At 35.8% G+C, this 17,665-nt stretch overlaps 1 protein-coding gene across 1 annotated transcript in view; it reads right to left on the bottom strand.

The window, feature by feature from the left end:
• Positions 1 to 17,665, bottom strand: part of G2E3 (G2/M-phase specific E3 ubiquitin protein ligase) — a 67,086-nt gene that overhangs the window by 32,070 nt on the left and 17,351 nt on the right. The window contains 6 exon segments of the mRNA XM_082618919.1: positions 92 to 198; positions 4,228 to 4,393; positions 5,659 to 5,783; positions 8,423 to 8,524; positions 11,448 to 11,545; positions 16,562 to 16,602. Of these exon segments, the coding sequence (XP_082475045.1) occupies positions 92 to 198; positions 4,228 to 4,393; positions 5,659 to 5,783; positions 8,423 to 8,524; positions 11,448 to 11,545; positions 16,562 to 16,602 (639 nt within the window).

Here is a 17,665-nt window from a genome sequence, read left to right as displayed (position 1 = left end):
GAGTAATTAATCAGACATCAATGATTATTTCCATTGTTATTAAATCCTATATTTAAAACCTCTTTTCATCAAAAGGCTAAATGTTACTCACTTTTCAGGAATATGAATTCCCATTCTCAACATCTCTTTCTGAAATATATCACTATTATTGCATATTGTGCACCTAAAGAAAAACACTCCTGCATTTATTGCTTGAACCTATAGTGGAAAATAGAAAATACATGATTAATAATTTAACAGGTTATCAGGTTATGAATTATATAGCTAATAGAACATGTGTGCTACTTTTCACATATATATTATGGAAACTTATTTTTTATGTTTGGGGTTCTTAAACTTTGACAAACTAAGTTACCCCACTGCTAAAATTTGGGGATATTTCTCCCAATGGGAAAAAAAATTAAGCTAATGAATTGACTTTTCTTTACATCTATCACCCATATGTGTTTCTCAACCCTTTGTATCTAATATCATTTCTGTTCCCAAATATTGTGTTGTCCATCACTCTCTGTGAATAAAACAGTAAACATCATCAGTTACTTCATCTAGGAAGGATGTTTAAATAAATGTTACATATAAAGCATCATTGGTTCTGTTTTTAACTCAATCTCTGTAAGTTTTCTTCCTAAGGGGGAGAAGCATAAAACCTATTCTCACTGCTTCAGCAAATAAAAATACAGAAACAGGAGAAAGAGAGAGAAAGAGTAGCCAATCACCACTTTAAAAAGCTAGTAGCACACACTCATTTAATAAATATTTAATCCCTACTATATAGGCACCAAACACTATGCTAGTACCAAAAATAGAAACATAAAATGACTTAGATCCTATTTCAAGGAATTATTGTGAGTAGGCATATACTATAAAAGTATTATTATTTTTTATGCATTTATTTATTTATTTATGGCTGCATTGGGTCTTTGCTGCTGCATGTGGGCTTTCTCTAGTTGCAGCGAGTGGGGGCTACTCTTTGTTGCGGTGCACGGGCTTCTCATTGTGGTGGCTTCTCTTGTTGTGGAGCATGGGCTCTAGGCGTGCAGGCTCGAGTAGTTGTGGCGCACGGGCTTAGTTGTTCTGCGGCATGCGGGATCTTCCCGGACCAGGTCTCGAACCCGTGTCCCCTGCATTGGCAGGCGGATTCTTAACCACTGCGCCACCAGGGAAGTCCTAAAAGTATTTTTTAAAAGGTATCTATGGAAGAGAGGGCTTCCCTGGTGCCGCAGTGGTTAAGAATCCGCCTGCCAATGCAGGGGACACGGGTTCGAGACCTGGTCCGGGAAGATCCCGCATGCCGCAGAACAACTAAGCCCGTGCGCCACAACTACTCGAGCCTGCACGCCTAGAGCCCACGAGTCACAACTCCTGAGCCCGTGTGCCACAACTACTGAAGCCTGCGTGCCTAGAGCCCGTGCTCTGCATCAAGAGAAGCCACCGCAATGAGAAGCCCGCGCACTGCAACGAAGAGTAGCCCCTGCTCACTGCAACCAGAGAAAGCCGGCGCGCAGCAACGAAGACCCAACACAGCCAAAAATAAATAAATAAATTTATTTTAAAATAACTAAACAAATAAATAAAAAGTATATACAGAAGAGAAAGGAAGAAGTACTGAAGTTTATGTATGAGCCTGACAAAAATGTCACAGGGATGGTACGGTCAAAGTTAAGTTTTAAAGAAGTAGGGGTTTTCCAGGAAAATAGGACAAAAGACAATACAAGGAGAGGGAATAGCATACATCAAGTCTCAGTGGCAAAAGAGTACATGTGATTGGGGAAATAATAATAATATACTTAGAAATTACATGCTGATCATACTGAACTAAGTAATTAAAATAGACAGGTAAATCAAAGTCAGTAGTGTGAAGAATTGACAGAGAATAAGGCATGCAGGAGTTAGTGGCCTCTGGCAAAAGTCTAGTTAAAAAAAAAAAGTGTCTGAAGTGAAATCACAAAGGGTTTAAGGTAGAGAGTAGCAACAAAAAAGTATACACCAAAAATATTAAGCAGACCTGACAGACTTGGAGAATGATTTGTGGATGGTGAAGAAAGAAGTGGACAAAGAGGAATCCAGGTTCAAACAACTAGCAGGTAGCACTCACACAACATGTGAGAGGGAAGCAACAAGTTAATGAAATCTCTGCCGAACCTAAAGGATCTTTGAATAATTGTACACAGATACCAAGATCTTACTAAGTATAGGATACGATACAAGGAAGTGTCTAGCATGGAGAAAAGAAAAACAGCATAGGACATATGAAAGATACCAACAAGACCACAGCAATGATGTGAGAAATCCAAACTGAACAAGAATAGTGACAATTCTCTGCATACAGAGTGAAAAGTCAATTTCTTTGATATTAATCTACAGTCTCTTCTCACAAAATCCCAATGTATCTGTATTGGTCACAAATGAAATCTGCTTAACCACATACAATTCTCATCCTACTGCATAGGTTTGTTCTTCCTTCAACTCTTTTATATTAATGGAGGTCAGAGATAAAAAAAAATTTATTTGGGTATTATTATAGCTACCTAAACAGGGTAGACTCCATTTACTATTTCAGTTAAGACTTGTATCAGAGTGGAAAAGCCACTGGAGTTCCTTTAAGGAACATGACTCAAGAATGAGCTCTGTCCTGGTGTGCTCTAACCAAGTAATAATTGCTTGCTTGTAAATATTTATATCACAGACAGGTGTCCATGGGGCCATGACCTTATATCTGCATAAAGTAGACCTACATTTTTGTTAGTAGTACTATTTCTAGTTTTCAATGACAGAATTAGAAACTTGGTATTTTCGGAGTTCACAAAAAGTCCTATGAATACTAGGTCAAATTTGAGAACCTCTCTCTGTTTCATTATTAATGCATAATGAGGTTTGTCCTGAAAAATAACATACTATTATTACAAAGTTAACAAGATGATACATTTGGCAGCAATTACATTCAATTCATTCAAATACAAACCCTGAATTAAGACAAATTACCTTTTAAAGATTCTCACATAATGTGAACTTCTTCCTCAATAGGTAAAGATAGCATTTCATGATGTTTATGAACTGCACTCTCTAGATCCCTTTACAAACACTTAACTTTGTAAGAATGAACAGGATTTCTAATATTTACCCAACAAAATAGGCTCCATCCTGCCACTTTTAACTGATAACTAATAATAACTAACCAATAAGAATAAGAGTTCAAGGCTCATACCAAAAAAAAAGAAAGTAATCAAGCTTTACTACTTTGACTACTGTTAGTACTTTTAAGACTTGGTGAAATAGAAGAGGATTTACATCTCCTAACTTAAAAAAAAGAACTCTTGTGGTTAATTTGTAATCAATAATAACATTTCATTTTACTAAACAATAATAAAAGCCAAGCTTTAAAAAACAGTATAAACTTAACTGAACCCTTTGTCACTTGGCATTCTATCAACTATAATTGTCTATCAATTGGCACTTTCACACATTTATACTATATATTGGACATTATTAATAACTGGGATCTTTTTAAAATTTTAAATTATCTTCTGAATTGAAGAAACTAAATTGTTTAATGTGTGTTTTATGATATTTCATTTACTTGAAAACTTGCCATCAGGTTTGACATACAGGTGGCTCTCAAAGAACTAATATTAATAACAATTCATTAGACAGTAATCAGTTTACTGTCAAAAAGTTATGATAAAGTGTTTACTACAGCTAAAAAAATAGACCTCTTAACATTAAATTAACTTACAGTTAAATATTTCACATATCTTGGTTTTCTAAGCTTAAATATATAAATGAACTTGGGAATTAAAATCTGTGTATTATTCATTGTGAAATACAAACAAAATCCTTGGGTAAAAACAACAAAATTTTAAAAGTGTAAATATACATTAAAAGGTAGTATCTAAAGTATTTATTAAAACATTAATTACGGGAAGATCCCACATTCCGTGGAACGCCTGGGCCTGTGAGCCATGGCCGCTGAGCCTGCGCGTCCGGAGGCTGTGCTCCGCAATGGGAGAGGCCACAACAATGAGAGGCCCGCATACCGCAAAAAAAAAACAAAAAAAAAAACTGTACACTTCAATAGGTTGAAGTTTATATGTAAAATTTGATTCAATAAAGCTGTTTTAAAAAGTTACAAGTAGTAAGAGCTAAAATACACATCAATTTTTTCTAATTTAAAATTCAAATCAGCAAGCAACAAATTTTATACCAGAAAAAGCTGACACAACATCTTACCTGTAAACAGTCTCGATGGAACCAAGCATTCTTACAACAAGGACTTCGTAATATGCTGTAAGTTGGAATAGGCTCAATAAATTCCAGGCAAATGGTGCATGGTAAGGAGTCTCTATAATTATTAGATGTAATTATCTGAACAGGTCGATGGTTCCAACAAAATGACCTAAAAACATATATTATTTTAAAACATCTAATAAAATTATACAGCACAACTAGACTAGCTTTACAATTCATATTTATAAGAGAAAATTCATTCGTCTCTCTCGTAATTAACCTACAACAGACTGGAACAACGGCACTATAAATCAGTCTCATAATCTATAACTAAGGAGAGCCGAATTTTCAAAATGTGAACCTTTTGCTGGTGAGATTTACTTCACAGAATTTCAGTAACTAATATTATGTTGAGAATCCTATGTAATACTGTTAGCAACAGAGTATACACACCATTGTACTCAACCTTGCACAAAATCAAAGGAAGGAACTTAAACTTAAAAATAATATATTAATAATATAAGGGCCTCCCTGGTGGCGCAGTGGTTGAGAGTCCGCCTGCCGATGCAGGGGATACGGGTTCGTGCCCCGGTCTGGGAGGATCCCATATGCCGCGGAGCGGCTGGGCCCGTGAGCCATGGCCGCTGAGCCTGCGCGTCCGGAGCCTGTGCTCCGCAACGGGAGAGGCCACAACAGTGAGAGGCCCGCGTACGGAAAAAAAAAAAAAAAAAAAAAAAAAAATTAATAATATAACAAATAAAATGCAAACAATAACTTATTCTTAACCCACTAAATGTATTTCCATTTGTATTTTCTAAACTGCAATTCTCATAGATAACAATCCATTAAATAGGTCAAGAGCACAAAGACTAAAAGAAATAGAACACTCATGATACCAAATACCAAAATTCATAAAATCTTGATGTTTAGAGCTAAAGTCAAGAAGCAAATATTTTTAGGGGGATCCCAGGGCATAATATTTATTTTTTGGACTCCACCAAATTTACATGCCTTCACTTTACTCAGTGAGAAACACATATGTCCCTGTGAAAGAAAAGTAAACTATTAAATCTAAAAAATGACATAAAATCTAGAATTATTTAAGATGGAAATTTTCACTGAATATGAGTATATTAACAGTTCCATATTATATTCTAGAGCTGAAAGCTAGAGGTGAATATTAATCATTAAGTCCATTACAGATATTGCAATTCTCCAGACTTTGCAAATAGAAATGATCATAAAGGAAGGAGAGAGAAATTATATATATATATATATGTACACACACCCACACACACATATCTAAAGTATACATATAACCTCAATGCAGCTTTGAAAAGAAATTTGACAAAGGAATTATATAATTGGGAGATCCATATCCATTTTCCATTTTCTTTTACATTTTCTTTCATATTCAACAGTTAATTAACTCACGCAAAATTGCCAGTGAACTGGAAAACACATTCTCTCTGAAGTCCGCATGGGAAATGATAACTTCGTTTACATCGGGGTGCGACACATCCAATTGAAGCACCGGTTTTCTTGCAAATACAGCACTTCTAAAAGAAAGTATAAAAATAGGAGTTATAACATGTACAAAACTTGAGTACTATAGATAAGACCGAGGTATAAATGAATATTCTTTGTGGAGAGTCTGAAAATTATTTTCATCATACAACAGCTGTGAAGATAGTATATTAAAGAAATTTCCTGAAAAAAACTGTTCTACCCAGAAACAATCTAAAGGGACTAAAGATTCACTCCCATAACAATTTCTGGTAAAGGAAACACCTCTAACTCGAGAAGCTTCGTTTCCTTCCTATCTGCTAAAATATTTTAAACTGAAGGGTTTGTAAACATAATGGTTATACATGAAAGTGTCATTCAAATTTCAATAGAAAACACATAGTTAGGAAATATTTATTAAGGACGACAGCAAAACAATACTAAAAACCAGTCTGTAAAATATTGGCTAGGATCACTCTATCCTAACCAAATGAAAAAGTGTTAGATACCCACAGTAGGTTAAGCAGTGATTCCCTCAAAAGATATGTTCAAGTCCTAATTCCTGGTACCTTTGAAAGTGACCTTATTTGGAAACAAGGTCTTTGTAGATACTTGATTTACAAGTATCTACAAAGCTATCTTTAGCTTACAAGTATCTTGAAAGCTAAAGATTTCAAGATGAGTTCATCTTGGATTTAGAGTGGTCCCTCAATCAAAAGGCTGGTGTCCTTATAAGTAAAAGGAGAGGGAGATTTAAGAGACACACACAGGGGGAGGCCACATGAAGATGGCAGCAGAGAGTGGAGTTATGCTGCCACAAGCCAAGGAATGCCAAAGGTTGCCAAGCAGGCATCAGAAGTTCGAAGAGAAGCATGGAACAGATTATCCCTCAGAGCTTCCAGAAAGAATCAATCCCTTTAACAGCTTGATCTGGAACTTTCAGTCTCCAGAATTGTGAGAGAATAAATTTCTGTTTCAAGCAACCCAGTTTGTGGTAATCTATTACAGCAGCCCTAGCAAACAAATACAATACCACTGCCACTAACTTAAATATAACGGTGGTATATAAATAGAAAGACTATTAGATGAATCAATCATTAGTAAAATACAGAACAGTACTTAAAATATCTTGGAACCCTTGAGATGACAATTATAATGGCCACTGATGGAGAGATTATACTGCTGACCCGTCAAACAACACCAGGTTGTATACTTTGCCAACCTGAGGCTCTCCCTGTAAACTGACGTATGGAATTCTACTGTAAGGTCACAAATAAAGACACCTCTTCAGTATCAAGATACTCTCAAAGGTTCACAATACACTCAGAGAGGTTACAGATGTCTTAAGAAAACATTTCCAAACTGCAAGGGGACCTTTATAGGTCATGTATCATGACAAGTTCACTATCACCAGAAGATTGAGGAATATTGATACTAATACTCCCACATGGCCCTTAGATAAATGCCACTGTTAACCTTTTCCCCAAGGTTTTCCCTTGTGCCTTAGAACCTCTATTTTACCATTAACTCCTCTGCATCTTCAACATCTTTAAAAATAATTGCTTCCAGTTCTTTGTCTCAACTAAAATAAAGGTCTCTGCATGCTTCCCTTATAGAATCTCTTGAATGAAGCTGCTTATTTTTCCAGCCTCCTTAATTTCCAGACTTGGCAAGGAGTGGGAGTGGGATATGGATAGAGGCAGGAAGGAGGACAAGCAGAACATTATTTTAGTTCTGTGTGGCAGACTGTAGGCCACTACTCTATCAGACTTAAAAAGATATGGTCCTTTGAACCTAATGACATCTACTCTCTGCCATCTAATAATTTCTTGGTCAGTTCTCCACCTCCAGACTTTGGCACCTTTCTCTGTATTTTAATTCTTGCTGTCATTCTAAATGACTTCTGCACTGATGGGACAACCTTTCTTTGACTTCCTCAACTAAAATGTGTCAATGCGCTTCATCACCACTCCAGGGTAATGAAGAATCCTCTCATCACCCATAACTGCTCCACCATGGAAATCATCAATTCCATTATCACATTCTCTGAACAGAAACCCCTGTACTTCCAATCTTCTCATTCTCTTAACTCTCATTGTTTCTACTCAGGCCACATGGAGACCTACAGTCTGTTCATTGCACATAATATAGTAAGCTATCACACAGAAGATTCACAAATTATAGCTGAATGAATAAGGAGTTAAGGTTTAGAATATCTATCTTGGAGAACAGAAGGCATGGAACACAAGAACACCATGTCACAGAAGAGCCACAAGAGATGTGGAGATCATAAATTATTAGTCTGTATAGTTGTGTAGTTTCCATGTCAATCTTTCATTCCAATCCAACAAATGAGGTATAAGAATGAAAAGTGAATAGTTGGGTTGCCTCAGGATTGAAGGTCTGAAGAACAGCTGAGTGGAAGTATGGTCATAATTCTGATGGTAAGAGTGGATGAAATGATGGGTAGCTCGGAAGAAGATAAGGAAGTGAAATCAGTATCATCACATATCTTATCCAGGGTTGGTTTAGCAAAATGTTCTTCTAAAATTTACTGTATTTGACAAAAATAAGCATTGGAACATAAAAACAATATCTTACAGATTTCTAGTAGAGAAAGTGATAGAATAGACTTCCTTAGTATTGACAATATTTATGGTATTAGGTGTAATGAGTAAAATAATTTACTTACCAGTTTCGAAGCCCTAGTCACTTCTTTCCTGATATCTTCTACTAGAAAACCATAAACTCCTTCTTCTTCTTTACCCCTCTGCCAAATTCCACTTGACATCAACTATGAATATATTCTCAATTAGAAAATAAACTCTAAGAAACTAGTTTGGAATAAAAAATATATACCTATAATATTCCAATAAAAAATGGGCATAAAACAACTCAAATTTTAAGTATCTCTTACCTATAATAGTTATTTTTCATGGTCAAAGTAAGAGGCTACTCACATTCTTTGATTTGGAAGACACTGTATATTAACAGTTCATATAACCAAACTGGTTTCTAAAAAGTATTACAGAAAATAACAGAAAAAGAAAGGAAGAAAAACAACAAAAAACACTTATAATCAAGCTTTAGGGGAAAAAAAAGTGGCAAATACTTAAAGGCATATATGTAATAATAATGAATACTATGGAGATAATTATCAGTGATATTTCAGGTTAACTTTAAATCTCGCTGGATTCTGAATCATAAAAGGCATATTTATAGGGAACCTACTGAATTGTAGTTAATGCAAATGAATTTTGAAAAATCTGTTTTAACTTCAATTTAAATATGTTAAAGGAACATGAATCAAGAAAAAGCATGAGACTGTGAATAAGAAATCCTGACTTTGCAAACCAGGCTCTGTGTCCAACTCTCTGAAAGCCTAGGCAAGTAATTTCATGTTTCTGACATTAAACACAAAAATAAAAACAATAGACTAGGTTGTTTCCAAGTCTCTTTCAGCTCTAACATTCCATTACCATTTATAACATTACTATACTTTTGTGTTCACAATGAAATAGAATCTTATAAGTGTTGAGCCTAGGGTCAGTATGTTTCAGGATTACTATACTCATTAATAAAATAAGAAAGAATATAAGGGAAATTTTCATATGACCAACTTACGCATATTAAATAACTCCAACATACTTCAGATTTGTGATCAGAGTTTTATTTTAATCAGTATAATATATCCTAAAAGAAAAATCCAAAAGCGATATGTTACTTAAGAATTATGGGGCCTCCCTGGTGGCGCAGTGGTTGAGAGTCCGCCTGCCGATGCAGGGGATACGGGTTCGTGCCCCGGTCTGGGAGGATCCCATATGCCGCGGAGCGGCTGGGCCCGTGAGCCATGGCCGCTGGGCCTGCGCGTCCGGAGCCTGTGCTCCGCAGCGGGAGAGGCCACAGCAGTGAGAGGCCCGCATACCGCAAAAAGAAAAAAAAAAAAAAAAAAAAAAAAAGAATTATGAAAAAATAACCCACTGACTAATAAAATAGTTCTCTTAACTCTACTACATAAAAAGTAAAATACACTCTTCAGAAAAATGAAAAGGTTTTCTTTTGTGATGCAAACTATAAGGATCTAACTTACAAATACGTTTGGAATGTCAACTTCATGGTCCCTTAAATCTTGGTACAAAGTAGTTAGGTTTCTAGACCAGTCTACAAATTTTAGACAATCACCAAGAATTTATGTTAGATGATTTCTCAAGGAAGCATCTAAAGAGTTTTAACATGGATGTTGTGGCGCGTATAAAAATATGTCCACAAATTTGTTGATACTCCTTTCTTAAAGTGGTGGGAACTAATTCCTTCCCTTTAAGTGTGGGCTAGAATTAACTACTCACCTCTAACAGAATAAAGCAAAAGTAACAGTGGTATGCGACTGTAAAAACTAGGTCATGTGGTTCCATCTTGGTGTATATCTATCCCTCTGTCTCTCTCTTTTATCACTTCCTCTGGGAGAAGGCAGAAGTCATGCTGTGAGCAGCCCTATAGCCCAGGAAGGAAGGAACTGAGACCTTCTGCCAATAGTTAGGAGGAACTGAGGCCAAAAGCCACGTGAGTGAGCCACTGGAGATGGACACTCCAGCCCAGTCAAGCTTTCAGATGACTGAACCATGGCTGACATCTCAATTGCATCCTCATGAGAGATCCTGAGCCAGAACCACCCAGCTCACCCAATACCAGATTCCTGTCCTTCAGAAACCATTTGAGAACAGAAATAGTCACAGATGTAGAAAACAAACTTATGGTTACCAAGGGGGAAGTAGGGGGGAGGGAGGCATAAATTGGGAGCTTGGGATTGACACATACACACTACTATATATAAAATAGATAATAAGAACCTACCACATAGCACAGAGAACTCTACTCAATACTCTGTAACGACTTATATGGGAAAAGAATCTAAAAAAGAGTGAATATATGTATATGTATAACTGATTCACTTTGCTGTACAGCAGAAACTAACACAACATTGTAAATCAACTATACTCCAATAAAAATTAAAAAAAAGAAACCATTTGAGATAATAAATGTTGCTTAAGCTGTTAAATTTCAGGATAATGAGTTAAGCAGCAATAATAACTAATACAAGTGCCAAGAAATGCTGCATGTGCTCATGCAACCTTAGCATGCTAAGGCAGTGACGGTGCCACTAATATCTTAAGGCAGATTCAGTGAGGTGAGAAGTTGGTGGAGGGGATGCGGAACAAATGAGAGACTAATTCTCAATATGACATCATTTTTTCTTTCTTCTGAGTGACACATAAATTAATCTATTTCCTTTTACACAAATATTTATTACCTTTAGTCAGAACTTTTCTTTCCAGTTTCTCTGTGAAATAAAATACTTTTCTTTTACTTCTTAAGCCTTCAAACAAGTATTTTCTGAGATTTATCACTAGCAACAATGAAAACAAAGTACTAAAATGAACAACTCCCTTAGAGACCTAACCATTTTCTCCTTTTTTCCACTGAGGCCCTAAAGGGTTAGACAAAAATAAGCAGGTAATGATGACAGGTATTTCTACGTATCAAGTAATTTCAGAATTTTAGAATTTGATAAATGAAAAATCTTATTTTTACATATAAGCAAAAGGAGATCCAGAAAAGTTAAATGACTTATCCATTTCTCAGAAACCAGCCATGAGGATCGAATTCTCTTCTTTAGAAGAATATCAGATTGCTAGGATTTAATTAAAAATTATACTCACCAAACAATAGTAATGTACAGTGAGATTCCATTTCTCATTAGTTTTCTTTTCTCCATATTTAATAGGACAGTCATCATTTTTTCGACAGAAAACACAAGCTAACAGTGAAAAAAGTAATAGATATAAAAAAATTTTAAACAAAAACAAAAAAAAAACCTATGGAATTGGTGCTTCTCTCAATTGATGTGTTCAATTCTTTTTGAGAGAGCAAATCACTTTATACTGTTATCAGTAAATTAAAACTTCCAATACATACTTCTAAAACAATAATGTGACTTTACATTTTTTTCATTAATCTTTAATGATGAATCCCAGTGTGTTGTTAAAATGGCAACTCATTGAAAACAACCGATTAGGAAACTCTGAAACTCCATCTCTCTAAAGCAATAAAACCTGCCAAATGCTGGTTGTGCATTTGGTTATGCTGCCAAAACCATCAGAATCAACTTTTTAGAAAATCTGAAATCTGATTTAAAAACTTAAAATAATCAGAAGAATGCTTCATAAAGAAACAAGCTGCCAAAATTTGATGAGAGATTTGTGGCATTTTAACTTACCTGCCAACCATCCCCCACTCTCCAGTTGGGCAATGGCCTTAGGCCCATGTTCAATATGTATTGTTCCTTAGGCCCATGTTCCTAGTGTGGATTGTCTAAGAGGAGGTAATATGGACCTTGTCAAAGAAATGTGATTGTGTGTTCTGACCTGTATGGTGGCTCCCCAAGGGACTGGCTCAGATGCCTGCCCTTGTTTCAGCTGCCTCAGAAATTTCTCAGGGCTGGAGTCTGACTGCTAAAAACGTTTAAGACAAGTACACTAGAGGCAGCAGCTTGAAGCAAAGGATAACAGACAGGGTAAGCAGGTCACAGACCAAAAAGGTTAGGAAAGAAGAGTCTGGAAAAGGAAGATACATGGGAAAATAAGGGCTCTGAAAAGCTCCCAAATATACCAGGGAATCTAGAAGGACACCACATGCCCAGGACTGGATGCATGCTCAGAAATGACCCTAGAAACTCCAAGCTTTCGCCTCTGGCTGATCTTTAGGCTTGTAGACTCATATAGCAAGCCTATATGAAAAAGGAAAGATCCCAAATCAATGACTTTATTTTAACCTTAAAGAACCAGAAAAAGAACAAACTAAACCCAAAACTAGCAGAAGAAAGGAAATAATAGAGATTAGAACAGAGATAAATGACACAGAGAACAGGAAAACAATAGAATAAATATAAACAAAGTTGGTTCTTTGAAAAGGTCAACAAAACTGGCAAACCTTCAGCTAGACAAAGAGAGAAGACTCAAAACTTATAACAAAGCTACAGAAATCAAAAGTGTGGTAATGACATACAGCAAGACATATAGATCAATGGAAAAGAATCCAGAATGACCATACATCTATGGCCAATTAATTTTGAACAAGTATTCCAAGATCATTCCATGGGGAAAGAATAGTCTCTTTAACAAATGGGGCTGGGACAATTGGATAGCCACATGCAAGATAATAAATTAAATCCCTATCTCATACCTTATACAAAAATTAATTCAAAATAGATCAAAGACTTAAACATAAGAGCCGAACCTATAAAACTCTTTCTTAGAAGAAAATGCAGGGGTAAATCTTCAAAACCCTGGTTTGGGAATGGTTTTTCAGATATCACATGACACCAAAAGCAAAAGTAATAATAGAGAAATTGGACTTCATCAAAGTTTAAAATTTTTGTGCATCAAAGAACACTATCAACAAAGTGAAAAGATAATCTACAGAATGGTTAAATATACTTGGAAATCATATACCTTCTAAGGGTCTAGTGTCCAGAATATATAAGTATTACAACCCAAAAATAAACACACAACTCAATTTTAAAACGGGACAAAGGATCTGAATAAACATTTCTCCAAAGAAGATATAAAATAGCCAATAAGCACATTAAAAGATGCTTAATATCATCATAGTCAGCAGTTCCTCAAAAAGTTAAACACAGTTACCATGTGATATAACAATTCCATTCCTGAGTATATATAATACCAAAGAATTAAAAACAGATGTTCAAATACTTGTACAGTAAAGTTCACAGTAGCACTGTTCACAATAGCCAAAAAGGAAAACAAATCAAATTTCCATCAATGGATGGATGAATGGGTAAACAAAATATACCATATCCACACAATGGAGTATCTTTCAGCTATAAAAAGCAATGAAATACCGATACATGCCACAACACAGATGAGCCTAGAAACATTATGCTAAATCTAAGAATACAAGCACAAAAGGTCACATATTATATGATTCCATTTATACAACAGATTACATTACCCAAAATAGGTAAATCCACAGAGACAGACAAAAAGCAGGCTGGTAGGCTCCACAGGTTGAGGACAGGGGAAATCAGAAGTGAATGCCTAATGGATAGAGTTTTCTTTTGGGGGGATGATAATGTTTTGGAACTAGATAGTGGTAACGGTTACACAATACTGTGAATGTATGAAGTGCCATCAAATTGTACCCTTCAAAATAGTTAGGATGATGAATTCTATTGATATGTTATATGTATTTTACCACAATAATAAAAAAAATTTTTTTAAGGCAAATTGTAGAGTCAGGGAGATCTGAGTTAAGACTCGGCTCCACACTCTTGCTGTGTAACCTTGAACAAGTCACATAAACACTTTATCGTTCCAGTTCCTCATCTTAAAAATAAGGACAAAAATATGGGCTTCCCTGGTGGCGCAGTGGTTGAGAGTCTGCCTGCCAATGCAGGGGACACGATTTCATGCCCTGGTCCGGGAAGATCCCACATGCTGCAGAGCGGCTAGGCCCGTGAGCCATGGCCGCTGAGCCCGCACGTCCGGAGGCTGTGCTCCGCAACGGGAGAGGCCACAACAGTGACAGGCCCACGTACCACAAAAAAAAAAATAAGGACAACAATAGCACCTACCTCAAACTATGCCTTAATGAGGATTAAATGAGAGAGTCTACAGCAATATAATTAAAACGGTATGGCACACAGATAGAACTGAATGTTAGTACTATAAGTACCAATCCTTTCTATCTTATATTTACCTGTTCAGCAAATTTCTAATACCATACTAATAAAACAATAAGAAAATCACTAGCTGCAAAGACTCTGAGCATCTCAAGGCAGCAAACCAATACAAGATGAAATGAACGTGAATCTAAATGACTGCATGGAGCAGAAACTCCCTATCTGTCCAATTTCCCCTAACCAATGCACGTTGAACTGTAAACGTTTACTGTATTAACCATTAAAACTTCAGGGTTTACCTATTACAGCAGCTAATCATATTTACCTTAACTAATACATGTAATCAAGAATGAATGTTATGTGTTGAAAATATACTGTATCTGTTAATAGGCTACTCAGAAAATAGATTGCAGGACTGGAAGGAAACAGCATGAGCTAATACTTAGTATTGTGAAACATCCCCCCTATATTTGTCCTCCCTCACTCTAGCTTAATAAGCAATAACTGAAAGGCCCTTCCCTCAATCTTTTAAAAGGTTTCAGCTCCCCTTCCTCCCCCATACAGAGTACCTGACTACATTAATTGCAGCAAATTGCCATTTGTTTATTGGACATCTTACACCAGCAGCTCCCGCCTTAACTTCTTCATCCCCAGTGCCTATACTTTCAGCTGTAAGTGTGCATGCAGCTATCAAGAGGAAGAGGAATACAAGGAATTAGCTGAGATTACATAAGAGGAGTCCTTAAGGTGAATGCTGGATGGAGCTGCATCTGCTATATGCTGTGGACCTGTGCTTTCCATCTGTTCTCCTCCTCCCTTTGCCCAGTACCGAGACCCTTGGACACAGAACAGACTAGGTTTCAGGCATGCATTTTTATAAGTAGGTTACCTTTCTTTTATTTGCACTTTGCTGTTGTTTAATTGTAATGTTTAAAATTCAGTAAAATTGTTCTGACTTCATTATATTTATTAAGACCATCTTCTATTATACTACAGCAAATGATACTGGTTATGTTACAACAATAAAATGAACACATTCATGTAAGTAAAAAACTGAGTCAATCTTAAGAAAAATATTAAGTAAATAACAGTAATAGGTAGTATTTCCATTTGGCAAATATGTGAAGGTAGTCCATGAAATACTAAGTTTCAGAACTATTAGCACAGTTGATAGAAGTCTGTAGGTAAAAGCAGGAAAGCGAAGTAGAGGAGGTTTAAGAGCACAAATTTCCGTATCCAACAAGATATGGAGTTATCAGATACTCTATAAGTGAGAGTCAAGATACAGAGTTTTAAGTGTAATACTTTGAGAGGGAATCAAAAAATAAATTTTATAAAGGGTAGATCAGGGAGAAGTAGTGGCAAAGGAGTATAAAGTAACAATTTAAAATTTCCATCTTCCATAGTAGCTAATCAATATGTACTGTTTAGGGCTTCCCTGGTGGCACAGTAGTTGGGAGTCTGCCTGCCGATGCAGGGGACACGGGTTCGTGCCCCGGTCCAGGAGGATCCCACATGCCGCGGGGCGGCTGGGCCCGTGAGCCACGGCCGCTGAGCCTGCGCGTCCGGAGCCTGTGCTCCGCAACGGGAGAGGCCATAGCAGTGAGAGGCCCACGTAACGCAAAAAAAAAAAAAATATATATATATATATATGTACTGTTTATAACTAATAAATGAAAACAACTAAAAGCAAAGGTCTACATCTGTTTGAGAAGACTGTTGTGAGTGCTAATAGGCAAGTTTTCCTTTTCATGTTAAACTTTCATATGTTGTTTAAATTGTTCTCATCTGCATTTTATCTTTTGTAAGAAGAAAAATCACACAAAAAGGTAAAAAAATCATATTTATTAAATAAGTAATACTGTTTTATTCAGATACAAACCATACTTGATAAATACACATAGCGAATACAAATAATATTTGGCAAATTATCCTTTTCTAGCAGATTTTTGTTGAAATGAATACACACAACATTATATTTTAGTATACAGAAACATGAACTAAGAATATCAGGAAATTCATTCCTATTGTTTGAGTACCAGTCTAAAAAGATTTATTGTAATAAAAAAGTAAGAGTAAATTATCTTAACATTTTAAATTAAATTTGAAAATATTTTAAATATGGTTACTTACTGGGATTCTGTGAGCCTCCAGGTTTACTTTCATTCATTTTACTAGGAAAAATAAGAATATACAATCAGCCATTTTAATTTTAAAATTCTCAAATTATCAATTTTAATTAGATTTAGGCAGTGTATGATTACAAATACGTTGCATCATTTCTTACTCTAGTACTTAGTTTCCTCACCTTTCCAAATCTAAGACCAGTAATTCTCAACAAGGGTGGTAAATTCTGGAGACAGTGTTGAAATTGGAGGGAATGTTTTTTAGTTATCAAAAAGATTAAGATGACTACTGGCATTTAGTGGAAAGGAGCCAGGAGTGCAGGACATAACAGGAACAAAGAGACCTACACTTTCTAATTTCTAGCAGTTTCACAAATCTATTGCAGAAAATTCCATAAACACACGATAACAGTCCTTCACCTAGAGTAAACATAAACATTTTAACTTATAAATAATATTTAGTTAGTATCCCAACAACACAGATTTGTATTTGAGATCCAATCTCTCCAGCTTCTAATTTCTTACCCTTCTCCCCTGTGCAGATGAATTGCAATTACTGCTTACTTTTAAGTTTACTGTAATTCAGAATAATGATTGAGGTCCAAAATATAGGTAACTTACACAGCTATAGACTAATTTCACTTTATAAGGAAATCACAATTTCTATGTGGCTCTGTCTTCTCTTCCTCTTCCCCTTCAAACTATCAATACAAGGACCCAAGGCATCTCTCTTGGTTGGACAGTGCAATGAAGTTCTGTCTAGATATTTATAATATACGTATAGACAACTATGCTACTTAAAGAAAGGTACCTGAAGTTTCTTACTTACTAGCCTCAGAACTCTGTACTACACAAGTGCTTTCTCATCTTTACAACAGAAGAGAATAAAAGTGAACATCAATCTCGCATGTCACAAAAAAAGTAGCATAGGAATATATAGAGTACCATGCTGAAAAGCCTCCAAATATCACTGGCTACAGGATGATCATACGAAAGCTCTCCAGTGCTATCAAAACATGAACGGGAAAGGTTTTTCCTATTTTTACCAATCTAATAAGTAATCTATATAGTTTTTCAAAGTGTATTAATATACAGTATTCCACATAGACCA

This window comes from Mesoplodon mirus, assembly GCF_964341445.2.
Source record: "Mesoplodon mirus genome assembly, chromosome: 4".
NCBI classification, from domain to species: Eukaryota; Metazoa; Chordata; class Mammalia; order Artiodactyla; family Ziphiidae; genus Mesoplodon; species Mesoplodon mirus.
The sequence above is the reverse complement of the archived record's forward strand: the minus strand, read 5'-3'. Positions and strand labels throughout refer to the sequence as shown.